The sequence below is a fragment of the Venturia canescens genome, chromosome 2 (genome assembly GCF_019457755.1).
Source record: "Venturia canescens isolate UGA chromosome 2, ASM1945775v1, whole genome shotgun sequence".
Taxonomy (NCBI): Eukaryota; Metazoa; Arthropoda; class Insecta; order Hymenoptera; family Ichneumonidae; genus Venturia; species Venturia canescens.
The window spans coordinates 6,260,703-6,288,452 of record NC_057422.1 but is presented as its reverse complement, the minus strand read 5'-3'; the positions used below and the strand labels follow the sequence as shown (position 1 = coordinate 6,288,452).

At 38.4% G+C, this 27,750-nt stretch overlaps 3 protein-coding genes across 12 annotated transcripts; 2 read left to right on the top strand and 1 right to left on the bottom strand.

The window, feature by feature from the left end:
• Window positions 1-293: 293 nt before the first annotated feature.
• Window positions 294-27,550, top strand: LOC122407325 (uncharacterized). The gene is made up of 21 exons (XM_043413458.1): window positions 294-2,036; window positions 4,169-4,763; window positions 5,790-5,900; window positions 6,134-6,225; window positions 6,482-6,574; window positions 6,975-7,078; window positions 21,282-21,346; window positions 21,575-21,734; window positions 21,827-21,969; window positions 22,215-22,419; window positions 22,725-22,886; window positions 22,995-23,276; window positions 23,413-23,664; window positions 23,896-24,071; window positions 24,157-24,303; window positions 24,487-24,766; window positions 24,843-25,052; window positions 25,132-25,282; window positions 25,358-25,580; window positions 25,686-25,933; window positions 26,129-27,550. Exons 2-21 carry the CDS (start codon window positions 4,201-4,203, stop codon window positions 26,887-26,889), a joined length of 4,428 nt encoding a protein of 1,475 aa, XP_043269393.1. The 5' UTR covers window positions 294-2,036; window positions 4,169-4,200; the 3' UTR covers window positions 26,890-27,550.
• Window positions 6,716-18,096, bottom strand: LOC122407333 (electron transfer flavoprotein beta subunit lysine methyltransferase-like). 10 transcript variants are annotated; one of them, XM_043413483.1, is made up of 4 exons: window positions 17,982-18,096; window positions 11,542-11,684; window positions 10,917-11,453; window positions 6,716-7,895 (listed from the first exon to the last, which is right to left on the bottom strand). In XM_043413483.1, the coding sequence occupies exons 3-4, from the start codon at window positions 11,440-11,442 to the stop codon at window positions 7,543-7,545; spliced, it is 879 nt and encodes a 292-aa protein (XP_043269418.1). In that variant the 5' UTR covers window positions 11,443-11,453; window positions 11,542-11,684; window positions 17,982-18,096; the 3' UTR covers window positions 6,716-7,542. The 10 variants fall into 10 exon arrangements, with proteins under 10 accessions (XP_043269418.1, XP_043269423.1, XP_043269417.1 ...); XM_043413488.1 differs by lacking the exon at window positions 17,982-18,096 and adding an exon at window positions 16,526-17,117; XM_043413482.1 differs by lacking the exon at window positions 17,982-18,096 and adding an exon at window positions 15,080-15,281 and having other exon boundaries at window positions 11,542-12,054.
• On the top strand, window positions 18,285-20,620 carry Gadd45 (Growth arrest and DNA damage-inducible 45). The gene is made up of 2 exons (XM_043413492.1): window positions 18,285-18,748; window positions 19,431-20,620. The coding sequence occupies exons 1-2, from the start codon at window positions 18,702-18,704 to the stop codon at window positions 19,765-19,767; spliced, it is 384 nt and encodes a 127-aa protein (XP_043269427.1). The 5' UTR covers window positions 18,285-18,701; the 3' UTR covers window positions 19,768-20,620.
• Window positions 27,551-27,750: the final 200 nt, after the last annotated feature.

Genomic DNA, 27,750 nt, shown 5'->3' with positions numbered 1-27,750 from the left:
AAAATAGACATTTTTGTGATTAACGAGAAGAATTTACAAATACGCTCGCAGTGCTCAATCGTGAATGATTCTAGTGACGATTATGTAAATAATGTTTTATCAGAATAAAGAGAAATCAGTAGAAAAAGGTGCTTTTTCAACATTCCATTATTGCAAAATAACCAAAAATGAAATGATTAACTTTGATTTCATAATTTTGCTGATACGGCAGTGACCCTTGGAGCGTCAAGGAGCTGAACGGTTAGTGACGAGGCGTCTCCAGTTACATTCCATACTGTAATTTCCTCAAGTTTCGCTCTCTTCTTTTTCCCCCTTCAAGTATTGTCCGCATAATCCCGAAATCCCAGAGTCCCGGATTTCTTTGTCGCCACAGCACCCCTCTCGACGGGTATAACGAAATATCTTTTCTCCCATTGGACAGAGAGATTGACGAGAATTGGAGGGTGCGCGGTGAAAGATTTTCTCTAGTGGAAGAAGCTAACGCCCAACCCTACCAGCGTTTCGCACACTGACCGTGTGCAAGCCTGGCGGAGGTTTTCGAAAAGAGCGGTGGGGTAGAAGCTGAAGGTGATCTCTTACACCCCCGAGAGACACGGAAAATCTCTATTCGTTCTTGTATAGTACTACGGGCAAAAGTGGTTCGGGGCTCGGGTCCAGTGACTCCCAGTCTCGGGGCGGTGAAAAACTCGTGTGGCATTTTTTTTTCTCTATAGAAAATCCTCGTACAAATACAAGTGTCGTAAACACAAATATGTAAATACGAGTTAATATCGGTAAACATATGGACACTAATCAAAATCTTCAGATTCGTACTGTTTATTTTTTATTTTTTCCATACATTTTTCCACCTGCGCTCGTTTTCTCTACACCGGGTCGTTGTGAAGTTTCGCGATCGTGTGATATTGCAAACCTATAAGAAATTCGATGTCTCAAGATTGTAGTATTCATTTTTCCCAATCTGAGTTACATTATTTTTGTTTTCATTGCATCTAATTGAGTGGCGTGATTGGTGGTCGTCGATGGACACTCGAGACACCCGTCAAGTGTAACTTGCCACCCAAACGACTACGTTGAATCTCCCAGTTAATTAACGCAAAGTGTGTTGAGTACGGGCGGTTGGCCACGATAACTCTAGACTCGAGAGCGCGGATTCGTTAACGAATCTACAAAAGATGAGCCTCGAGTAATGCTTGGCGTTCTTGGAGCCTGAGTGCGGTTTTAATATGTGTACTTTACGCGTAAATTGTCAGCAGTGTTCCATATCGTAAAAAGTAAAGTGTTTGTTTTACGGTTCGGTTGAAAAATCGAGCTGCAGTGATATTAAGAAAAGAAAACGAATAAACTCTTTAGCAGTTCGGAAAATAAAAGTCTCTGTCATTCCAACATCGAATGAAATGTTTCTCACTGTTTAGAATAAGATTCTTAGCAGATTGTGATGTCACGGACTTTTTTGGTTATATTTTCCTTTTCTTTTATTAGTTCGGGACAGTTTTGGGCTTGTGATCGTGAATCGTGAGACTTCGTACGAAAGGAATAAAAACAAGTGGTTAGTGTCAGAGTCGCGAGGATGTCTCTTTGACCTTGTGTCGCTGTAGTCAGGTCACAATTGTTTCCCCCGTTGTTTCATTGTTTCGTGCGTGGATCGCGGGCTGAACGTAAACATACGCGGTATAGATGACGCTTTAAAACTACGATTCTGCAGCCATAGGTGTCATGCGAACCCAAGATAAAACACCTCACCGAATCACGAGTACGAGCCGAATATCGTAAAATAATTGAAGAAATGTAAAAGTAACGTGACATATTCGATCACAACTTATTGTTTCATCTGGGGCCTCTCAAGTTTTTGCTTTCATACGAGAGCCAACGAATGCCACCGAACGAGAGCCACCGCATAAGAACGTGCTTAGTGAATATAATTTGCAAAATCGGAAGCGTGCTGAATTTTTTTGCACAGCATAAATGAATGTCTCTTCAATAAGTTCTGAGCAACGAAAACTACTGCTGAGATCTTCGTTAGACCACAAAATATCAAGGTATTTTCTTAAGCTATTCAACCCCTTTTTTTACGGTTTTACAAAAATTTAAATGACATGGAAAATTCCATCAATTCTTTCGAAGAAGAATATGACACCATTAATTCGCTGAAAAAATGTGACACATTATTATTAACATTTTTGTACTTATGACAATCTTTTTACGAAGAATTCTTTCGTATTTCCTCTTCGAAAGACTTTCTGATGACGATTTACGAACAATAAGAGGCTTTCGAATCTTTTGTGCACTCTGCAAAGTTTTGCTCTATTTCAAAATAATAATATTTCGTGATTCCGTGATTCGATTTCAACTCAGCGTTTTATTATTGATTATTGCACTTGCCCTTGTCATTGTTAACAAACAATTCATCGCCATTGAACAGCAATATTCGAGCCCTCTAAAGTTGAAACGAATTGATGCTCGCTTTTTCGTAAATATGAAAACATCAGAATATACCTGGCACTATTCCGTATGTTATCAGCGTTCGGACTCTAACCTATTCGAATCAACGCAAACTTTATTTTCGCCCTCTATGAAAAAAGCTAATTTGATTCTTTTACATATATTTTTTTTATTTTAACCAAATATATCATTCGACGCGTTTCGAAGAACATCGAAAAAATTACGATTGAATAATATTTAAAAATGGTGACCAAAATCATTTCCGAATCCCTTGTTTCGAGGCACTCTGCAGCACGCCACGTAACCGATTCAATTGTTGATCCAGAATAAAAATGAAAATACTTCGCCTGGACACCCAGGGCTAGTGGAGAGCGTAGAGGATTTTGAAAATATACATTTTCGTAGTACTGCCTGGCGTTTGAATAGAGCATTTCAATTTTCGACATAAAAAAGTGGTGATTCTTTGTCAAAAAAAATGTTTAAATAAACTCATCGAAAAATCCGTAGGAACTTCACTTCAAAATATTATTACAAAACATAATAATCAAAAATTCAAGTGAAAAAAAATGAAAATAATTGGAATTATGTCAAAAAACGTTGTCAGTGCAGACGTGCTCGAGAAGGAGCCTCGAATTCCCGACTTTTTTTTTTAAACAGGGTGAATCGCGACGATCCAATGTTGCCATGCTTAACCATGTTAAAAATATGAAGAATTTCAAAATGATAAGAATTTCATAAAATTCGGTAAATGTATTCTTTAAAAATATACAAGATAATATACATTTTTTTAGATTTTTCTACCACTCTTGAGTAATGAACATATAGCTCTACTCTTGAGTAATTGAACACTAAAGTTTACGTGTATAAGCATAGAGTTTACACATATAATACATGGAGGGTGGATAACGAAATCAAAATAATCAGAATTTGATAAAATTTCGTGATAAGTCTTTGGCATCAAGTATACAAATAAAATTTTTTTCAAATTTTTCTACCACATGGTTATCGAATAATTGAGCATTAAATCGAAGTTCTTATGCACGAGATGTATAATTGTATGTATGCTCGTATACGTGAACTTTAGTGTTTAATTATATTCGAGAGCTATGTGGTAGAAAAATACGACACTGACGTTTGCAACGTTAGAGTCCAATGAGGTGTACGAAAAAAAATGTGTAATTAACTCATTTTTTATTTCACGAATCATTGGTGTGGTTTGAAAAACGACAAATTTCAAAATCGGCAGGGAACAAAATTAGAGATTTAGTGGAAATATTAGAGAATTTTTTAAAATCATTTCGTTGGACTCCAACGTTGCAAACTTCAGTGTCACAGAAAAATCTAAAAAACTTTATATTGTCTTATGTATTTTTGAAGAATGCATTTACCAAATTTTATGAAATGCTTATCATTTCGAAATTCTTTATATTTTTAACATGATTTAGCATGGCAACATTGTATCGTCGCGATCCAGCCTCCTTAACACTCAATTATTCGATAACCGTGCGGTAAAAAAATTTGAAAAAAAAAGTATTTGTATAATTGACGCCAAAGAATGTTTATGACCAAATTCTATAAAATTCTCATTATTTTTATCTCGTGATCCACCCTCCTTAAGGTACAAAGCTCATTCTGGAAGGTTCAAAGTATATTTGGAGCCAATAAAAAAACTCGTTCTTTCGAAAATTCTACTGATTTTTGTCGCTAATAGAAAAAAATGATTCAACAGGTTGTCGACGTAATTTGCGGTCGAAAAAAACGATGGATCAACGATTCGTGGGGCTAACATTCGTGGGACTTTACTGTCTCATAAGTATTTCGGACACATCGAAAATGGGAGCTGGCAGGGAAAATTGCGGTGGTCATTTGATCAGCTCAAGAGGTGTTATTTCGACGCCGAATTTCCCAAATTCGTTTCAAGTTCCGATAAGGTGTCGCTGGGTCATCGACTCCTCGATGGTCAGCCATCCCAACAGCTCGATCATCGTTTACCTCACTCAGCTTTACGTCTACAAGGGATTGACCTTCACCGAGTACGCTTATTACGAGTCCGAAACAACGAATTTCGGCGGTACTGAGATCAAAGAAATCACCGAAGGCAACGTCTTCGAACACAGATGGTTCAAATCGTACAGGCCTTTTCTCGTCATCGAATTTTTATTGGACAGACTCGAAGGCAATCACGTTCGCGTACTTCACGACCTATTGAACGTCTACGGGTTCAACGTCACGTACGAGATCACCGAGGCCGATGCGAACCCAAATTCTTGCACGGTTCGGGATTGCTCTTATACCGGAAACTGCATCCTCGCTGCCGATTACACGTGAGACTATGGATTCTCCCAAATCCCATCGTTTTAATGCAGCAACAAAAAATTCATTTTCACTCAATCTGTTCGTTTCAAATTACATATTTTCAAGATTAAGGAGTTTCGGTACAGGCGATACAATGTTGCCATGCTAAACCATACTAAAAACATAAAAAATTTCAAAAAGTTTAGAATTTTATAAAATTTGGTGAACATATTCTTTAGTGCCAAATTTGACAATACAAATTTTTTAAGATTTTTCTTCTACACAGTTATCGAGTAATTGATCACTAAAGTTTACGTGTATAAGCATAGCGTTTCCATATATATAGGTATACATTCCGGGCATAAGAAATCTGCTTTAATGCGTAATTACTCGATAACTAAGTAGAAGAAAATTTTGAAAAAATTTGTGTTTTCGCACTTGATGTTGAAGAACATTATCACCAAATTTGATCAATTTCTTAATATTTTGACTTTTGTACCGAAACTCCTTAATTCGCTGCTTTGACGTTTTGTTTTTATCGAATGTTTCGCCCTCTTAAAACCGGAGGTAGGAATTCACTTTGCAGGGAGGTTTGCAAATAAAATTTCATCGTGAGTCAACATTTTTTCATTCGCTTCCTCGCTGCTGCGCACGTGGCGCTTCTTTGACAGATTGGCCTTTGAATAATGACGCTGAAGTTCGCAACGTTCGAGTCGAACGAAATGGCCTTAAAAAAGCCTCCAATAATTTCAGTAATTCTCCAATTTCGTTCCCTGCCGAATTCACAATTCGTAGGTTTTTCAACCTGCACCGATACTTCGTTAAATAAAAAATTGGTCAATTACAAATGCTTTTTTCCTTCATTTCGTTGGATTCGAACGTTGCAAACTTCAGCGTCGTTTTTGAAAAGTAGATTCTACATATTCTTTTCCGAAGTGCTATTCGAAATTTAGTGACCGAATGCGCCAAAATAGGTCGATAAATTTAGACTGAATTTTCAAAGATTTGGAGCACTGCAAATTGGGAGGAGTTCGTGAATTGTTTTTTATCCGCAGCTCTTTTCGATGCCACTGTTTCGAAGACTTCAGTGGCGACAAATGCGCCAACGGGCCACTCTGCATCAACGATCAACGAAACGCTGTTTGTCGCAATGGTGGCACGTGCAAGTATGAATTTTCAAATAAAACTATCTAAAAGTCGAAATTAGTAAAATTTGAGTAAATTATCGTTCGAGTAACTCGCTCAATGTTCAAATTACCAAGAAAGTCATTTATTCGACTCTAATAACAAAAATATTGATTTTTTTTTTGATCAATAAATATTAACGATTTATTTGTAAGGAGGTTTCGGGTGGCCGATACGGGCTTGAAAAATTAATCGAACGAATGAAATATTACAGGCACGTCGGGGCGGAAGCTGTGAGATGCCAATGTTCCGCTGGTTACACCGGACACAGCTGTGAAATCGAGCAAACCGATATTCTCAATGCAGGTGAACACAACACTTTTTTGCTTGACGATTATTTCTCGTTGGACACGAGAAATAAAATTTCGGTCCGCAAAAACGCAATAGCAGAAGAAAATGGAGGTTTGGAATGAGCGTGAATGCGATAAACATTTTCGTGAAATTTCATTTTTCATGAAATATCAACACGGACATTCGATGTTTTTTTTTTTCATTATTTTGGGAGTTTCATGGGTTCGTCTGATGACTTTGTGCCACGTACTCAATTTTTTTTCTTTTATAGATTGTACAGGAGAGTCCTGCATTCTTCAGTGTCCCTTTTCGACCAAGGACAGCCATCCTTGCGACTGCAAAAACCCTAGTCGAATCTACAAGAGTGAGTTACCTTCCATTCGATTCAATTTTTGACTGCTGGATTTACTGGTCGATATTTCGACCAGATCCGTCCTTTAAAGGTTAATGCAAAAGTATCTATAAACTGATTTTTGAAAAAAAGTCAATGATGTAGCTGCAAAGATTTAATCGTAGGAGTCATGCCTTTGTACTATTTATTTATTTATTTTCTTAATCTTTGACCGTATCGATTGACGGAAAATATTTTCGTGATTCCACTACTAAACTATCGATAATTTCACCAAAGTATATTTCTCCATTCTCGTATAAATGAAAATTCAAGTATTCCATAAGTAGAAAGTGTTGAAAACAAGGAGAAAAAAATACCCCTCAATATTTATTCGATGGCATCGTACTCGTAATGTGAACTTTTCTGTTGTCAGATCGTGCCAGATACGAGTGCCGGATAAAACTGTCCAACGTGACATCAATACGGACCAGAAGTAGTGTTCCGACCGGAAGCGTAGAATCAATTCTCAGCAAGCAGGTGAGTTGCAGAGTATAAAAAGACTATGAATATATTTTTATACAATTCATCAGTTTACAACGATGAAATATCTTATCGATTTTCACACGGATAAAATGACCAAGGACGAGCGAGGATCGTGATAATTTTCAACATTCTTGCTGTACAGTCTCCACGTTTCTTCCACTCGATTAGTTTCCAGATTCTCTGGATATCGAGTCCACACAGATGGCTGTGATTCCACGGATAAGTTACAATTGGTAGGAACAACGAGAAACTGGAAGTTAATAAAATAACTTCTGACTGAACTATCAATGGGCGGAGGCTGGGGTGCATCCGAGCGCTTTGGATCGGTCACCACTCGGAACCTCTTGCTTGAAGCTTCTTCACCAAAGCTATCACGATATACTGGCAATAAAAACTGAGTAATTGTCCCTTAAACTTGTTTCGAAAATTCGGCAAACACACGCTCGTCACTTCTCTTATCAATCGATTTTGAATTGCCACACAGCGGCGGAGTCGTAACCGTAATTTTCTCGTCTCACGTTTCCAGGCAGTGAATACTCTTGTTTGAATTCCATGCGTCTTTTCAACGTGTCGGTGAGAGCGTGTCTGCCTGGATCTCCGAGATAAACTCTCGATCGATTTTCCCGTACAGTTTCCTCGAGCCAGGGGATCAGAGACTCGGCCATTTCGTCATCGTATAGTAAATCCCCGAGCAATATAACGTCGAAACTACATCCGTAGTTACGAGCAGGATTTTCCAGGAGATTTTTCGAGGTTGTCTCGATTTCAACACCGTTTAATGAGGCATTCAGATTCGCAGCTACACACGCAACTGAAACGTATTACGAAGAAAACAAAAAATATTCGTTATTCGACGAAAAATCAGTTTTAAATATCAAACGAACGAATAATTTTATATTCAATGTGAAGAACAATTGATACTTCTACAAAAGACGAAAATCCTCACAATATTCCTCTAGATTTTCAATAAACGTATCGAGGCAATAAGAATTCGTGGATTTTCGCCCCTGCACATTCGCTTTTTCCACTCCAAGCTTTCGCTCCGAGGCAATTACTTTGGCACAAAAATAATCGTTTTATTCAATAACTCGTTAAAGCCAAAAATTGTTCGAACCTTGGCTAATTGGGATCTGTTATTTCCCTGGGAATAAAGCTGACCCAATTTCCATTTCTTTATCCACTGTTGGACGTTAAAAAAGTAATTCTTGCGAATTTAAAGCCGACGTGCTCCTCGTCGCATAGGCTATGTAACGAGCTTGAACACATGTTAAGCAACATTGCCCATGAGATACTTTTTGGTACGACGGTCAACCTCTAATTGCGCATAGAGAAAGTGAAACGGTGACGCGACACTATTAATGTACTGCGGTAGGTCCAGCCTCGCGACTTCTAATTTTATAACTTTCTTGTGTTCCGTAACACTTCTCCTGTCCCGGTCATGATCACTGTCCAAGGAATTCATATTAAAAAGGAATTGCAATGTTAGGTTGCTTCTGATCGCTCAGGAAATTGTGCTCGCCAGGGATTTCCTCCGTCGCGTCTCTTCCGTTTTAAAATTCGAGTTACGACGAACAGAGCTTCAATCTATCTAATTAAAGAAACGACGAAACAATACTTTTGGTGAATATTCTTCTGAAGCGAGACATGGTTTTATCCACGTCCGAACGTTCAATGGAAATATCAATGGTAATTAAAAATGTTTTTCGAGGTTCGTTAACGACCATCGTTTCGAAATTCCACGATACTTTTGATAAACCCAACATCGTTTTCCGTGAATAGCTTCGGATTTATCCTTGTTTCGTTTCTATAAAAAGGTTCTCTTTCAAGAGAAAGAGACAAAAAAATATCCCTTCGGCTAACCAATGAGATTTTTTTCTGAGAAGCAGGCTCTGAAGAAGATCCATGTTAAGTATCAATTCCAATGCCTTTCACTGACGCACGAGCGCACGTCCGCCGGAGTCTTAATTCTCTGTCGTGTTGTGAAATACACCTGAAGGTAGGGAAAACCCTGACTGAGATTGTAGCAGGTGGTCGAGGAATGCATTCTAAAAAGGGGGCAAGGAAATTCCGGATTCTCTTGAAACTTATTTTTTGGGATTATTTTAATGGGAATTTATACTCTCTCCATCGAACCTCAACTAATCACGAATTTTCAGTTTTTTTATAGGTTGAACTAGAATGAATCTCATTCGCGGATCGATGCAAAAAATATTGCTTCAGAACAGTTACACGGTTTTTTCGTATGCGTTTGTGATATTTCAAGAAAAGCTGGAGCTAGAGCGCGTTTCCTGACGAAAGGACAACGACTTTGTGACTCGTGTTTTTCCTGGAAATTGGACTGTGGAGAAGAAAAATATGCAGCAAGGCTGCTGTCACCAATCGCGGAACTGGCCCACCTCTACAGTCATTCGCTTAACACAACTTTGGAAAAGTAAAGAAACAACGCCGAGTACCAAAACTCGTTGCTCCATTCAACAATTTGCATTTTTTTCTTTCTGAGTTTAAAGAAAATTGGAATTACGATTCCGGGGTGTATGCTTGAGAAAAAAAACGTTCACCGAAGTGAGCATTCCTCCGATGCACGCGGGGAAAGTAGAAACAGTCATTCTTATGTGAAGAGAACAGGCCAATAGACCAGGCTGTATGACCAGATCCACTGCTTTTCGATCGCAGCCGCTGCGGACTTGAGTCAGCAATTTCGCTGGCGATTTTTTCTAAAGAAAGAAAAAATCGAAAAAAGATTATAAACAGAAAAGTCTTCCAAATTCCAACTCAAAATAAACGAATCTGGTAGCAGTGAAAACCCTTCGAGAATTCAAAAGGCCAGTTTTTTGCGGAAATTTCATGCAGCTCAAGTTCATGCAGGAAACGATTTTCTTAAGAAAGTCTTGAAATTTGTACAGAGTTTATTAAATGGATAGTCGATTGACACGGACATCAAATTTTAAAGGGGACTATGGGAAAAAATCGCTTATCTTTCCACGTATCGAAATTGATAAACTGAGCACTCGCAACCTCACATTTGCTTAATTCGACATTTTGTTGTTTCTTGGTTTGAGCCATTCCTGTCATTTTATCAATACTTTTTTCTTCATCCATTTCCCTCTGTGCGTTCTCTACAGCGATTTTTTCCATAAAAAACTATAATATTTTAGCCAAGGACGAATGAAATTTTGGGTTCAGTCAGTGATGGATCCCCGATTAATTAATGGCTTGTAATTTCATTCGCCAAAAAATAAGTTGAAAACATTTATTTACAATTTTGAGGTGATGATTCATTTAATTGGGAAGTAAAAATCTACTCAATTCAGACACCCATAAAATACGATTCTACGGACATGATCTACCTTAAAGACTCGTGTGACGCCGGAGTTTCTTTTTCTCATTCTTATATTGCCGAGAAAAGTAAAAGGTTTTCGATTACAAACGAAAAGCCGATTAAATCAGCGCCCTTTTCGTGGATCCCTATTTGTACGAAATTTCGTGAATTTTTGAACTACTGCCAAATCAACGAATCTTGAAGCAGATAATTCAACTTTTAATCTCAAAATTAGTACATTCCACCACTAACGACTCAGAATTTTATACAATACATTGATTTTTTTGCTCGAAGCTAATTGATTTTGAAAAGTGTAACTAAAAGCTGTGATTTTAGAAGGGAAATGCTTGAAATTCGATTAAATTGAAAACGATGAAAGTGTGAAGAAAAAAGTAACAAAATCAAGCAGCATTCGATCACTTTTTCTGAAACCACGCGAGCGAGGCGGTGGGTAAAAGCTATAGTGACATAAATACATAAAAATGATAAATTTCTTTTTTTTCCTGTACGAACCTTGATCAATGTCATTCGCAACTGCTCTGGAAGCTCCGATCATTTTAGCAGCGATAGCGGATGCCCCACATCCGGATCCAATGTCCAAAAAGGACGTCCCTCCATGAGATTTATTCAGCAAATTTATTCCCTGATCGAGAATGAATCTGGTGAGTGCTTGGCCCCCTGGCCAATAGATGGACCAAAATGGCTCGTGAAATATTCGCTCCTCATAATTTTTCCCTGAGGATGGATGAGCGAATGTTTCTTGGGTAATTGGTTCGTTGTAAAGTCTACAATTGGGTGTCAGAAGATGCAATTTTAATTCCGGAGTCAAATGACATCTCGAAATTTCTGTATTGGCCACAATAACTTTCTCCACGACTCGAATTTGTCGTTCGCTGAATATTAGCTTGCAGCTTTTCGTAACTCGTTTTTCCTCGACGTTCAGGATCGCAGAATTTCGTAATTTCCTACTCTCACAGAGCACCCTTATTCTCTCCAAGATCCCATTGGCTTTGAACACTTTTTGGCATTCCCTTGACATTTTAAAGCCTTCTGAAAATAGCGTGAAGCGTCGATCATTCGCGATAATTCAAAGCAGGATTCAAATGATGTACCATCGGTCAATGAGGGAATTACGCACATGTAGATTTCCTGCTATACGAACTCGTGCGCTCGTTGCCAGTCCCACAACGATTTTTCCTCTCGTCGACGTCACACCGCTCGTTTTTTTGTCGTCATCACAGCGACCAAGCGTTGGCAAATAATGCTCGCAGCCCACGATCTCTATCGAGGAAACGAACCGTTCTGTGTGTACTCAAAGAATCAATAATTTTATTTATTTGCATTCCTCATTCGAAGAGACTCGCACTTTCGAAATATTGGTATCATTTTATTACTCCGTCATCGCACTGCAGGCATGGAACAACAATTTTGTTTTCATAGCTTTTCGGGTTTTCAGTCCAAACATGTTTTTTCGCTTTAATTCTTCCAATGTCGTTTGTCGGTTGAAAACAAATACGTGGACTTGATAGAATTCAGGAGACTTAGAATTAAACTCGAATTTTCGAAAGATTCATTTTTCAACTGCGCACGAGCATCGTCCGTTGTGAATCAGAGGCAAAGGTGTTCCTGCTGATTATCAGTGGGGAAAAACCTGTCGGAACGTTCTCGGTGTCCTTAAAATAGTTTTCAGAAGATTGTGGCTCCGGGGAATAAACCGTTTTCTCGAACCGATAACCCATTTAATCGCAAACGATAACGAGCAGATTTGAATCGACTTTTTCTCAATCCCCGAGTCGGAAACTGGGGATTTTCCATCGAATTTGATCATCTACTTTTTACTGAAATCCCCTGGAAAGAGAAGCTCGAAAAAATACCACCGTCCGGAGGGAAGACATGCAAAATAATTTTAACCGAAAATAGTTTTGTTTCCAGCGTCACGAAATTCAATCCGTCAATGTTTGCAATTATAAAATCTGGTCTGATGAACCTCCCTCGTATTCAAGGGATGGGATGAAGAGAACGAGCATAATGTAAAAGTCGTGCTCGAGTGCAACAAGTGGAAATGCACAGTGGCCGAGAAAATGACAGCACAAATTACCGTCGCTGTTAATTTTCAACGTGGCTGCAAAGACATTTGCATATTCGACTAGAATGCCTCTCCCCCTCCCTCCCCCCCTGCCTTAACTCTTACTCTATTTCTCTTTCGTTAGTAAATACAATGGACGGCGCTTTAAGGTAACTCCTGTACCGCATGCTAGTCAAATGAGTGCTAAATTTTCAAAACGCTTTTAAACCAGGTTTAACGTACCGATTAAATGTATTGTTAGTGGATTTGTATTACAGAATATCTCATTAAGATGTAAAAGTATTAAAAACGCTAGTTTTGCAAAAGCATCAACAGATAAATGCAAATTTCCACGCTGACACATTTTCACTGGTATTTTTCAAAGAATTATCTGCGTTTTTTCATCGATTTTGTTGCAACAAGTCTCATTTTGTTCGTCAACCGGTCCTCTATGAATCCACCATGTAGTTGGTTTTTTAACTCGATCGTTTCACTGCTGCAGCTAATTGTTCATTAAGTGAAAAAACTTTTTCATTCATAATTTCTGAAGGAATGAGCTTAAAGGAAAATCTACGTGGTGAATTTGTAGAGGATCGGTTGAGGAACAAAATGAGAGGTGGTGCAATAAAATCGGTTAAAAAATGCAGATGATTCTTTGAAAAATAGCTGTGAAAATGTGTCATCATGGAAATTTGCATCTATCAGTTGATAGTTTTGCAAAACGGTAATTTTAAATATTTCTTCACGTTAATAAGTTTAATCGGTACGTTGAACTTGGTCTAAAAGGGTTTTGAAAATTTAGCACTCATTTGACTAGCATGCAGTACTGGAGTTACCTTAAACTCGATGACGTTTAGCGACCGCAGAGCTCTTGCCACGTTCTACACTGCAATGCACTCGCCACCTAATGTACACAATTTTTTGATGGGGTAGTGCGCAGTTTAAACGACAATGAATCCAACTGCCAGAGTCGCTTTCAAGTTTCTATCTTCATTGGAGCATCGGAATGAATTCGAGTCTGTGCTTTAATTTTGGAATGAAAGTTCAAAAATGCCTTTCACCCTGATAATGTTGAGTTACGCAGAGCAAAAGCGAGCCCGAACGCTGCCGCACTCTTTCGTACTCGCATCCGACGGTTTTGGAACTAATTTTTTTAATATTTATTTGACGGTCCATTGCATTGCACTTTATTCTTAATTTCGAAGGTAAAATCGATGTGAAAAAGTAAGATTCGGATACGCGAACCAGTGGGATATGTTTTGTCAAAGGTTTATGGTTTTAATGCTCAATTGAAGCTTCACAAAGTGCGGAAACCAGTTGGCAAAATAGTGGAAAATATCGTCCCAACTAATCGTGAAATAATCTTTTCCGTTTATAGGGGCGATTAAGAAAAATCATGTGTTAAATGACTCAAAAAAGCAGCTGAACTTTTTTGCTCCTTTCATGATCAAAGAAACGATTAAAATTTATTCTCGTTATTTTTAAAATAATGTGTAACTTATTTGATGAGATTGATAGATTTTAATATAATAATTGCGGTTAAAATACTTTCGTAGTAAAATCGTCGAGCAAAATCTGACAGCAGCCATTCTCTATTTATATGCGTATGCATATCTATTGATTTTAAGGTATTCCTTTCACGAACCCGAACTCTACAAAAAATTGATTTTAATTTACAATAAAGTACAAGTGCATGCGAATAGATGGGCGAAATTTCAGGTCAGGTTATCGAACATTTAATGAAGAATTAAAATTTCAAAAATCATAAAATTTATACGGAAGCTACGGAGATTCCATCATCACCACATTTCTATTCAACAATTCGTACACTGAATATCTCTAAATTCCTGATACAAACTGTCTCACGGATAGAAGAAAATTTAAGGAAACCATAACGATGATAAAAATAAAGGGTTATCGAATGTTGAAAAAAGATATTGACGATAAAAGTTGGAAAAATGGCAGAAGCAGAAGCTTTTCCCATATAACATCGACTTCTCAGAGGTTAGGAATCAGTCCAAATTTCGAGTGCCCTAGTTTGCGACACTAAAAATACGGTCCTGCGAAAGGAATCCACCGTTCGGTCGTTGTCGTTATTACTCGCTAACCTCAAATGAGTGTTTTTCTTTTTCCATATTCCCAAGTGATTTTCACCGGTAACAAGGCTTCCTCTTTTCTTATTCCAGTTTTTGGCTCTTTGTAGTTAGGATTCGATTTCAATAAATCCAAATCGTCGCACGGGAAGTGCGCCTGCCATAGAGCCTGTGTATAACCCTTAAAAAAATGTGATATTCGTTAATTGTTTTCTCGACAACTGAACCTATTATAATTCCGGGAATATATGCTGTACATTTCTAGCATATTTCCAAATTTCAACTCTCAAAGTTGGAACTTTCGATTTCCATTTCGATCCAACTCATAAAGTTGGAATTTCGATTTCTGGTGCGTCGAAGACGCACGTGTGGCTCCTCGCCGGTCAGGAGTATAGAACGCGGCATGGACTGTAGCAAAGTACAACAAATAAACGGGTACGTGGCACCTCAAGCGAGGGCAAAGATGATGCAAGTTTTTCTGCACTCCGGTCAATTTCGTCAGCCATTTGGCCGTTTACCTCCGCGACACTCTACCGTCGAATTATCTTTATTAATAAAGCACACATAGGTTTGATTTAACTCGATTTATCTCCACTGCCATGCAACGCGAGCTTCGTTTTTTTTCAAACAAAGCCATCGCATATGCGACCCGATGGATGGAGCGACAATCGAAAACGAACGAGTGTCTCCGTGCACACTCATTCAGACTTCTTTCGAAACGGCGATTCTGCATTTTACTTTGCTGTGTCATTTAAGGTAACTCCTGTACTGCGTGCTAGTCAAATGAGTGCTAAATTTTCAAAACGCTTTTAGACCAAGTTCAACGTACCGATTAAACTTATTGTTAGTAGACATGTATTCAAGCATATTTTATTAATGTGAAAAAATATTGAAATGATAGTTTTGAAAAACTATCAACTGATAGATGCAAATTTCCATGATGACACATTTTCGCAGGTATTTTTCAAAGAATCATCTGCATTTTTTAACCGATTTTATTGCACCAAGTCTCATTTTGTTCCTCAACCGATCCTCTACGAATTCACCACGTAGATTTTCCTTTAAACTCATTCCTTCAGAAATTATGAATGAAAAAGTTTTTTCACTTAAGGATATATTGCACAGGCGATACAATGTTGCCATGCTAAACCATGCTAAAAACATAAAAAAATTCAAAATGATCAGAATTTTATAAAATTTGGTGAACATATTCTTTAGTGCCACATTTGACAACACAAATTTTTTAAGATTTTTCTTCTGTACAGTTATCGAGTAATTGATCACTAAAGTTCACGTGTATAAGCATAGCGTTTCCATATATATAGGTATACATTCCAGGCATAAGAAATCTGCTTTAATGCGTAATTACTCGATAACTAAACAGAAGAAAATTTTGAAAAAATTTGTGTTTTCGCACTTGATGTTGAAGAACATTATCACCAAATTTGATCAATTTCTAATTATTTCGACTTTTGTATCATTCACCCTTAATGAACAATTAGCTGCAACAGTGAAACGATCGAGTTAAAAAAACAACGACATGGTGGATTCATAGAGGACCGGTTGACGAGCAAAATGAGACTTGTTGCAATAAACTCGATGAAAAAACGCAGATAATTCTTTGAAAAATACGAGTGAAAATGTGTCAGCATGGAAATTTGCATTTATCGGTTGAAGGTTTTGCAAAACTAGCGTTTTTAATATTTTTACATCTTAATAAGACATGCTGTAATACAAATCCACTAACAATACATTTAATCGGTACGTTAAACTTGGTTTAAAAGCGTTTTGAAAATTTAGCACTCATTTGACTAGCATGCAGTACAGGAGTTACCTTAATGTTGGAGGGAAAAGTTGCCAAACTGGGAATCTAATTTTCTAGAGCGTCCAGAAAGCACTGACGATGCAGATGACGAATCATTCACGCTACGCATTCGCAAGTTTCTTCACTCTATATTTCTTACGTGTGAAAAAAGATTTTCGTAGTTTTGACGTTTTTATTATATTTTACGCCTCTGTCGCTTCTTTTTTGACTTTCAATTATCGAATTGTTGGCCTTGGAAATTTAACTGAAATCTTAATTATTTGTGGATTAGTGCGTAGACATTTTTTTTCCGCGCGTGATGACGCGTAAAGAAAAAAATGGGCGGGATTGAATTCCTTTCGAAGCTGTGAGAATCTTGTTTCGAAATTCAGCGGCTAGGTCGAACGACAAAACAAATTAACGAAAGATTGATCAATCGATTATTCTATGAACTGCACGAGGCAGGATTCGAGATGCCCGACAAACGTATCGAGCTCGAGACGACGAGGCGTTTGAAATTGTTTTCGGGCAAAATATAAACAAGGTTGTTATGATTTCTCATTCCTTGTATTATCCGAGGGGCCGAACGATGGAAAAATAAGTAAAGTGGTTAAAACCGGAACGCTTGCCGTTCGCACAAGTTTCGACGCGTTTGAAAAACCCCCTTAATCGAATTCGGAAGATAACGCGGGTCGACCTGTTGTCAGGCGACAGGCACACGACCGCGCAGTGAAGCTGAGCTCCCAATGGATTCGGTTGCATGACATGGCGAAATCGTTAAAACGCCGCGCCGCTTTCAAAACGACCGGAAATTCCAATATTTTTCGTCCGTTTAAACGCACAACAAAAAACAATAATTTCTCACTCTTATCGCACATGCTCGACGAGTACTCGCACCCATTATCGCGACCAGATAAAAATAGAGATCGCTCGATCACGTGGCAAATGTTCTCGAGATATTTTGCACTCGAGAACGTGATCGAGGCTGTAGAAATAGTGCATAGATTCACCGGAAAAGATAATGAGCAATAATGAGAGTGAAGCTTCGACAATGAATATTGCGATAATTTTATACTCGATCGGTGGATGCACTCAACTTTATTTCATGTCAGTAATAAATCCGCTGGGGCGTGAAGCGGCTTTACAGGAAAAGGGCATTTGTATCGGACACAAAAAATAAAAACAGTCCGCCTCGATGTATCGTTGAGTCGACAATCCTTTCGGTGAAATCGGTGTCATTACCAAGAATACCACGAATAAAATTATGACTGGGATAGCATCGATTTTTCCACGCGCAGCTGGCCCAAATACGTTTATGTAACTCGGAATACCACATTTTTTTTCGTGGAAAATCCCTTCCGAGAGGATTGATTAATTGGATTATTTTTCGAGAATAGCGCAATATTATTATTCAAAAAATTGATATCTGTCGACGAAAAGCATTTTGAGAATTCATCGAAAGGGGGAAAAAAATTGTAAACTCACTCGAATGCTTTTGTACAATTCCAAAAATTTCGTTCCCTTCTCAAAACTCTGAGACAATAATAATTCGATTGGCAAACGAAAAAAACGCTCGAATGAAGAGTTTGGAGAAAAATAATACGTTGGGGAATTACAGTTTAATCGGAGTTGTCGGAATATCCACAATAATCCAACGATCTGTGACGCCATGTGCGTAGAAAAAAAAACGAGCGCCCCGCTTTTGCGTGTCTGGACTCGCCGTACTGAAATCGAACACGATGACTGTTCGTCTCGTCGCGTTTGGTATGTGAAGTCGAAGTGCGACACATAAGTGTATGCTCGTAGGGGAGCAAGAGAGACGAGAAAAGTCAAGTTGTAACTGGTAACTGCCTCGCGAAGTAGTGGGGGAAGGAATCGAGGAATCGATAAAAGCCACGAGTCCTCGTGGCTGATGACATATTCCGTGCGAACGGTTATTGCAGAGCGTCTCGGGGCTAACCTAGTTTTGTCTCGGAACAGTTGTATATTTGTACCCGTGATTATTCGCCGATATTTACAAGTGCACGTTCAGTCGTGTCGACGATTTGAAAAACTCACATCGCCGTGACAAAAATAAATACACTAAAAAGTGACTCTCGAACAGTCTTCGATCGTTTTGTGTTTGTTTTCCGTCGGTTTTTACCTTCGAAAAAGTACCGTGCTGTACTGCGTCTTCAATACGTGAAGAAAACAACCTCCCTATACCGACAGCAGCGTGTTCTGTCGAACTGTGCTTTCAAAGCAAGAAAATTAATCCCACATTTAGAGACGTGTGCCGAGGAGCGACGAGACACAAAAGTTATCAGGAAGCGGATACAGAAAAATTGAGTGACAGTATGACTTGCCAAGGCCTGCAATCTTTTTCAGCAGCATCGAACGACAGGTGAGAATCTATCTACTATCTGCATTACTCTACACACTTCACGTGTCAAAGTGTCGACTCTTGTTGACGATGAAGAGACAAACCCGTCAAATTTTTTTTCCATTATTATTTCGTGATCAAAAAATTTAATAACTGTAGTGAACACTGTGAACGAATAAAAATTCGGTAAATCACATTTTTATCACACAAACCTCCCATTTGAGTTTTTTGAATAATCGTCGCTTTAATGACCGCTGCCGGGTTCACGTCTGAATTCCGATCTGTTTTTTAAATCGGTAAATTGTTATTTCTATTTCACTCTGTAATCGTTTTATTGATTGGAAAAATAATCCAATATTTTCTATCATTTTTCATGACAAAATTTTTTCGATCGATTTTTTCATTTTTCGATAACGAAGCAGCGTGCGTTGAATTAATTTTTTTTATGCAGGAAATATTTGATAGTTTTTTTTATTACTCTTGAGTTGGAAAAAATCTTGAATCTCACATTTTCAGTTTAAAATCGATAAATACTCGCAAGCTTCTCATGGAAATTTTTTCAACAGTCCTGAAAAGCATAATCAGTAAATTGATGAAAATGTTATTTCTTTGGATACAAGCTTCAATATTACACTCAGGAATTGGTAAAAATTTTGCAAACTATTGAACAGCGATGATTTATCTGTTTTTTTAAATTTTGCAGTGGCCTGTACGCATGGAAAGTTCAAGCGAAGGATCTCCGTCGACAATGGAAAAACAGCAACAAAATAACTTGCGGCATGCTGCCGACTTTGAGAGTCCTTGCGTCGCAAGGCTGTGAAAATCAAGGGAGCATATGTTTCGTCCCTCTGGAAGACAAAATGGATTCGGGGAGCCACATGCAAATGACACTCCTGGAGGCTTATTGTCGTGAAAGCGGGATAGAAGTGATAAGAATATCCGAAACGTCGTTAAGATCCGCACTCGGGCCTGAGCATAGTGATTTATCGTGCGTTCTCGTTTCCAATGATTCATCATTCTTTCTCGAAACACCGGAATGACTGAGCGATACCCAAGCTCACGAGTAATCTTGAACGAATTATCAAACGTGATATGAGAAGATAATCAAAGAAAAATCGATCTCCCTTGCTGAACCGTCACGAAGGGGAGAGAGTAAAAACGTGAAAACGTTCAATTGCGGAAGCTCACGATTCAATTGCGTAGCTTCGATGCTGCAAAACTCAAACTATTTTTCATGGAAATTGCACTAAAGCAAAAAGGGCGAAAATTCTGCAGTTTTGATGTTACAAAACTTCGTCAACAATTCTTCATGAAAATTACTAAGTTTTCCATAATTCAGTCTCGAAGAGAAGAGAGAAAAATTGTCGTTTTTTAATAACGTATCGTAAGGCAAAAAAAAACCATCCTGGAAGTCCAATATAAAAATGATTGAAGACCGAAAGAACCTTCGAGGGACACGGATTCGAGAGCTTTTTTCCAAGGAATTGTCCCATCGATCGAGACATCTTCCGACAGACTTTGATTGATTGCACACAATGCTGACTGCCTTCAACTTTATTGGATTCCACATCCGTCAATAAATTTGTGTTGATACTGCGTCTCATATACGTTCCGAAAAAGTACAAATTTTCAATATTCCATAAGAAGTATTCTGAATACGTCGAATAAATAATCTGTGCTTCGGTCGAAATCCGAATGGATTTTCACAAAATTTATTTTTATGTATTGCTTTTTCGGAGACGTGCTATTTTTCATTATGCGTATATAAAAATAGGGTAAGAAATTTTGAAAATAATAAATACTCTTCATCTATTTTATTTGTAATTTTTGGAAAATGTCGCATTATCAGAAAATCATTGATTGGACCACGAAAATAAAAATTGTATTACTACATTTGTTGTAATTGAAAATATTTTTTTTACCAACGAGATTGAAAAATATTTTCAGAGAAATATATTTCGTTGTATTTTTAAGACATAAACGATTTTGTAAAATATGTAACGCGTGAAAAAAAACAATACTGTCATGTTATATTTGCATAACAATAAATAATATGAAAAAAAAGGTTTATTTAACGACGAGCCATTTGAATAATTTCTATTTTCTGCATCCCACGTCTACCGAGAGCGAACTTTTTCCTGACCTCAGTCAATTTGATTCATTTTCCATCTATAATTGCATCGAGCTACAAAGACACGTGTTATTACATGTAGAAAATTAAATGCTCTCGTCTAGGGTTAAAGTTTCATCTTATCAAGCCAATAGTAAAATGCATCGAAACCCAATTTGGAAAAATCTTTCAATTTTCTGTTCATCTGGACAGTTCAGTTGCTTCGTTCAACAAAAATTAGAATGAAAACTAAACCGATACAGGAATAATTCCTTCCAAGAAAAATAGAATTATTGAAAACAAAAATTCGACCAGAACGCTTGGCGAGCTCTCGCTCAATTTTCAACATTTCTTTTTATTCATTTTTGACCCACTTTTGATACACCGACGCACGAATAATTTCCTCGACATATTTCGTAACAAAATCAATCATTTTCTGCGTAGCTTGCCAAGTACTTGAAGAACTCGAATATCTCGACGATGGAGGACTTGAAAATCCTGAATGTTACGTGAGTAGGTATATCGAAGCACTAAGGGATGTTATCCTCCTTGAATGAATATGAAAATCTATTGTTTTCCTGTGGCGAAAAGGGTTGACATAGCAAAATAAAAAATGCTGTTGGATCATGATTATTTGTGTGGTTTATTAAGCAGTTGATTGGCAAGTGAAGTAGTTTTTCTGGAATTTCCGTTTCTTCATCGGTACTAAAATTTGGATTTTTCTGTCCCTTAAACAGGCAAACAGCGGAGGTAACGTTTCATTTTTTCGGGAATTCGAACGACGGTGATAAAATTCGGGAAGCTCTCAATCGCCTTGTGCAACGCAGACGACTCAGTGATTTTGCTCTGGAGTCGACGCACTTCACATTCCAACAAAAGCCAGCGCTCAGATTACAGGTTCGTTTGGAGTATTTTGAGAAATCGTACGATTGTATTTCCTGCTGGTTATATTCGCTTGGGGAAGCAATGAAAATCTGTAACGTTCACAGAGTCTTCACATAAATCACGTCAACGAACGAGAAGTTCGGTTGGGCGACCAGTTCATCCTATCGTGTGTCGCACAAGGGAGTTACGGCATCAAATTTATTTGGTACAAAGACAATATGCTTGTCGACATGAGCAAAGCAACGAGGTGAGATTTTCGCAGCCTCGAAAACTCAAAATTTTCACTCAGTCGAACGACTCTTTAATTCAGCGATCGACTCGGTCAAATTTTCTTCAAGTGACTTGTTGTCTTATTTTTCATGATTGAAGAAAAACGTTTTTTTGGGAAAGCGATTATTCAACGCAGAATTTTGCAAAATCGTTCGAACGAGAAATAAAATGATTCAATATTTCTGTCAACATTCCTGGGAATAAACTTGTGCAATTATTCAGGGAAATCTGGTATCGAGATCTACCAAATGATGGCTCGGACACCCACACCTCGTTGTTGACCATTGACAAAGCAACTCTGTTGGATACCGGTCGTTACACCTGCCAGGCAATCGATTGGGGCGCCCAGCAATGCAAGAGCATCTACATAGACGTCAGAGATGAACCCGAAGTTAAAGTCGTGCCGATGAGTGCAACGATAGACAAGGTACTCATTTTCTCAGAGTTTTTTTTACGAATATTTCGATTTGGACGAATTTTTTGTTGTCTGTGCAAGGAGTAATGGGACACGTGAATGATGAGGCTTTTTCATTAATTCACTAATAATTTTGCAACATCTTACAGCCAGTTGAATATTTGACAAAACCTCATAAAAGTATCACAATTATTGAAAATGAAAGTGTCATTGAAAATGATAAAATTTGAGTTTCCCAAAAAAACAACGACCTCGAGTTCATTGGAATCGAGTGTAAATAGATATTCAACGTGTAATAATAATTTTCTTGATTTCAGGGCAGTGACATTCAACTGATGTGCACGACACCGAACATGCGGAGTTTAGGAATAGGATTTGGTTGGACGAAGAACCGCGCCCTAATCAAATTGGAGCCAGGGAAGCAAGTCTGGGAAGATTTGTACCCAGCTGGGAGTATTTTAAAAATAACGAATGCTCAAGTAATCAATACCACGAATGTTCTCCAAGCGTACAAAAAATCGCAAATACTTGATTTTTTTAATTATCGTCAACTTGTAGTCTTCAATGTTTTGACTTTATTTTTCTAGAAATCTGTTATTTACGCCTGTAACGTGGCGCACAGATCGATGTCGGTACGCGTGGAAGTCGTGAATCGTACTTTGGTACCGATATGTTTGAGGGAAACAGCATGGGGCTTGCGTTGGCCCGATACTGGTCCAGGCTCTGAGGCACTTTTGGATTGTCCTCGTCATTTCGTTGGTCGTCGAGTTTCGAGATTGTGCGCTATGAAAGATGCGACTACACCGGAATGGCAATTGCCCGATTTCTCAGCTTGTCTATACGAACCTTTGATACTTCCCTACAGCAGTGTGAGTACGAAAGCTCTTGGAATACTTTTTCTTCGTGTATAATCGAGAGCTTTTTTCTTATTGAAAAAAGATTTTCTCGATGCTCGTAATACTGCACTTTTTCATATTTAAATATTCTAATTGTTCATTTCTACAGTTCCGAAGCTTGACGCTAGGTTATCAAAATACAACTGGTTCAGCGACGATTTTAGCGTTCTGGGATGTTTTACGAACACGTCAGGCTCCACTGTATCCTGGGGAGGGCGATCGTATCGTGAATATTCTCGCTGAAATCGAACACTATCAGTACAACATAGATGATCTCGACAATCTGTATACTTCAGCGGAAGCCCTGACGAGAATAATTAGTCGTATACTGGACGACGAGCACTCCATTTTAACACAGCAGGTAATGACTAAAAATAGCATTGATCATCATTACAAATTTTACGACTCAAATCAGAACTGTTCATCTAAATACGTTTTTCTATGATGACGAGCTTCGACATTCTTCCTCGCCCTCGCCCTTGTCCAAAAGACCAGCCTCTCTTCATTCGGTTTATAAAGACTTTTTTATTTGTTGATAAAAAACATTGGAAAAATCGAGTTAATTTTATCATCTATTATTCATTTTTTTCAGAAACAGTTATTACTGCAACAGCTGACTCAGAGAAATTTTGAATACTGGGTCAAACAATTTATATATCCCTATAAACATCTCGTTCTGTCCTCGATAGTCGTGGATATACAGGCTCTTCACGCTCATGAAACCGACAGTACAAAATATTCCTTGCAAATTCCGGTTGACGATTATATGTGAGTACGAAGGTCGAAACGAAAGTATATGTTTTTCCATTAATTTTAGATTACGGCTTGTTTAACCTTTTCTTTTTCATCACAGGTATCCTCATTGGTATACTGATAAAATAGGTATACGCGTGCAGAGAAACGATGTCGATTTGAATGCAAACAAGACAGTCAGTGGGATCGTTATTGTATACAAAAATTTAACTCGATTCTTGCCCAGTGCGTACGTCAAAGAACTCGAGTACGTATTTAACTCGAGATTGAGAACGTTACAAATTCTGTTGAGAATTTAAGTATAAAAACAAAAGTAATTGGATAACAAAAAAACTAGCAACTCTGGAAAAATTTATATTGTGTTAGAGAAAAAATACAAATCCCCTGAACAAATTATTTTTGCTTTTCGTGGAACCTTTGGAACCTTCAGCGATGGCACGGACCTCGAATACCGCTTCAATTCCCGAGTCATCACCGTTGCGGTGGCGCCTTCCAGTGACAAGTATTCAAGAGTTCAAATCGAATTGCGAATGAGACATTTGCACAATTTGTCAGGCAATTGGAATGTTTCGTGTGGCGTCATTAATTCCGCTGGCGCCTGGGATCTCGAAAGTTGCATCGGCACATTGATCCCTGATGGAAGTGCCACTGATTGCGTTTGTTCGTCACCCGGAACCTTCGTAGTTTTCCTCACATCAAGAGCAGCCCGAGTTAGTGATATTGATGTTTCATTTTGTAATGGGCTGTAAAACGACACTTGAATTATTTAAATCCAATATCCCGCAGGTTACACTCGCCGAGAAAGAACGAACGACATTCGTCGTAGCTCTTGGTTGCGGTATTTGTGTTTTACAATGCGCTATAACTGCCATAATCCTGGGGATGTGTTTGATAAAAAATCGCACGTGGCTGAATTTTTTGAAACTCCAATGTTCGACCGCTGTCATGGGAGCCATGAGTACTTTTATTTACGCTGTTTATACGGATCTGCCGGAGGTAAAAATGAAGATGATCAAAGTGAATAATTGTTATTTTCATTGAAATATAAATGAAATGTTAAAATGGTGTGTTTCAGTCGTCGTACTCCGTTATTGCAATAAGTTTGGAATCTTTGTTGCTCATTGGTTTGTCAGCCCCAATATCACAAGCTCTTATCATCTACGCAGACCTAACGCAAATCCGTCCGAGTAAACATTTTCAACCAACGGTCATCGCTGTCATTACAGGTATCATTTTCAACGTGCAACATTTTTTCCGGTTTTGATAAAAGATCTCAAGTTCATGGAAAATTTTGTCGAAAGGTGTTCCAATATTGGCGGTATTGTCGACCGAACTGACTCATAAGAGTACCGGCTGGAGACACGAATCGTGGTGGTTAATTTACGGCAGCGGCGTTTACAACATTTTTGTGAGCTGCGTCGCAACGATGCTTGCCGTTTTCATGCTGTTGTACACCGGCGTATTATGGAAAGCTCACGCCCTAGTCGAGGAAAACGTCGTCAAACGGGAAACTTTGGAAAGGAGGTAGTCATTTTTACAGCATCGTTCCTTCTTCGTATTCGATAACAATCATTTTCGACAGTAATAGTGCGTTTATTTTTCTGAATTCGTGTCGTTTCTTTTTTACAGAATTCGTATGCTCCACTGTGCTGCGATCGTAGTTTGTAGTTTGATAATTACCGAAGCCGCTTCCGTCTTTTACATGAACACACATTCGATGATGTTCCATTATATATTTGCTTCTCTGTCGTCTTTACTCGGATTGGTTATTTTGATGACGCATTTGGCCAACGGTGAATTTAAATGGTTGGAGCCAATTTTACGGAAGTTTAAATGCAAACCGAAAAATGGAGAAATCACCTCGGAGCCGATAAAAGGTTAATAGCTTCGAGACCTTCGATCTAGGCTTTGGTACAAATAATTGTAGATAGTGATGGAACGTTGAAGTTGCAAAGATTGAAAATCCCCAATATTCTTAAAAGAAAGATCGTATCAAAGCTGATGCTTAAAATTACATGTATCATGTAATATTGATAATTGGAAGATTAATCAACGTGTCCGACACTTTGCAGTTTGTTCGAAAGCTTCCGGCGAGGTTGAAAACGAGAGCGCACCGCCACCGCGTTCACAAGCAATCCTCAGCGGCCCTGTTTACTTAGAGGCGCGTGGAGTCGCAGCTGGAAGTATAGACATCCGCGATTACATGAACGAGACGTCGACGAATTATTCAACGAACCATTCATCAGTGGCAACGAGCGCTCGCTACTTGCCTGAGATACGGGTTGATCATAGCGACGATATAAATCTTGAAAATTACAGTACGAGTCCCCGAAAGTATCAAGAAGCAATGAAATTTGATACGTCCTTCACGAAGAGAAAATCACATTCACAAAGTTACGGCCCAGATTTTTATGGGCTTCCGGAACAACGACGAGGAAGTTTCAGAGAGCCGGTGGCTAGTAAATTTGGAATAATGAGAGAGGTACAGACACAGGCTTGCTCGTCCGCCGTCACTCCTGGATGTTCGTCAAAGTTATTGTGCAGCGCCGAAATCGAATCTCGTTTGAGTATAAGCGCAATGCCCGATGTGACATTAGCTACGAAAACCGAGGTCACCGAGCACTCGAAAACCGTTGAATCAGCGAGCCGCGATCACGCGAGTGCGATTCCGGACATAGCCAATACGAATGAACGTAAACAACCTGACGGCGAGGAAAAAACACCTGAAATAACAGTGACCGATTGTGAAAACACGAGCACCGGTATGCTCGACCGTATTTCCCACGACCTCGATTATCTCCTTAATCGAACGCAAACCAAAGAAGAGGTATAAATCCGGATGCCTGTGAGCAAATGCTCATTTCGATCCAATGACCGCCATTCCATTCATCCTTATGAACGATATTATATTTTTATTTTCGTGCGTTCCAATCAAACGTATCTCAGTAGCCCGTCGATAGTCGAAAAACAGTGGTTGAATCACCCTTTTGACAAGTGGCTGCGAAAATAATACGTTGCCATTTTTTTCTATCGTTTTTTCGTGATGCAGTCACATCTACCGTGACGAAATTGTCAGAACTGCTTCATAATTTCTGGAGAAATTAATTCTTTTTTACATACTTGATAAGTGCTGGAACGAAGAAAACTGAGGGATTATTACCAAGCTAGTTCATGATAAAGTGATAAATAACGGTGTAACGATTACCCGACTACTTCTAGTCCGTTGTTCAAGGATCCGGGACACTGGTGACATTTTCTAATCGTAATTCATAAGCCCAAAGATTTATATACTTACGTATGTTACTTTATACAATTAGGATAATGGAAAAAAAAAAAAACAATAACAAGTAAGAAAAATACGATTAACTTTTTCTGGGTATTATTCTGTATAACGAAGTTTCTGATACGTAACGGTAGTATATAATTGTTAACCGTAACGATAATGCTCTCTTGCTGTGAATCGATATACAAATAAATTTTGTATAGGAACTATATCTCATCGTACCAATGAGCCTGAATCATATTGTCTTTAATGCAATTTAACAAAAATCAAGAGTACTTGAAAATGAACGGATGTAAATTTGAAAACTCAAAAATAACTACGGTGGTGCTATGCGTGCAATAGTCAAACTGGTGCTTCCTTATTTTCGTATGCATTTTTCTAAGTACGACGATCCATTAATGCTCGAAAAAC

Coding starts and splice junctions, on each gene's coding strand:
- Gadd45 (XM_043413492.1), top strand. CDS start 18,702: ATGACTTGCCAAGGCCTGCAATCTTTTTCAGCAGCATCGAACGACAG. Junction 18,749..19,430: donor TCAGCAGCATCGAACGACAG/GTGAGAATCTAT, acceptor TAAATTTTGCAG/TGGCCTGTACGCATGGAAAG.
- LOC122407333 (XM_043413483.1), bottom strand. CDS start 11,442: ATGTCAAGGGAATGCCAAAAAGTGTTCAAAGCCAATGGGATCTTGGAG. Junction 7,896..10,916: donor TGCGAATGACATTGATCAAG/GTTCGTACAGGA, acceptor AATACGTTTCAG/TTGCGTGTGTAGCTGCGAAT.
- LOC122407325 (XM_043413458.1), top strand. CDS start 4,201: ATGGATCAACGATTCGTGGGGCTAACATTCGTGGGACTTTACTGTCTC. Junction 21,735..21,826: donor AGCCAGCGCTCAGATTACAG/GTTCGTTTGGAG, acceptor TAACGTTCACAG/AGTCTTCACATAAATCACGT. Junction 25,581..25,685: donor CGGGAAACTTTGGAAAGGAG/GTAGTCATTTTT, acceptor TCTTTTTTACAG/AATTCGTATGCTCCACTGTG.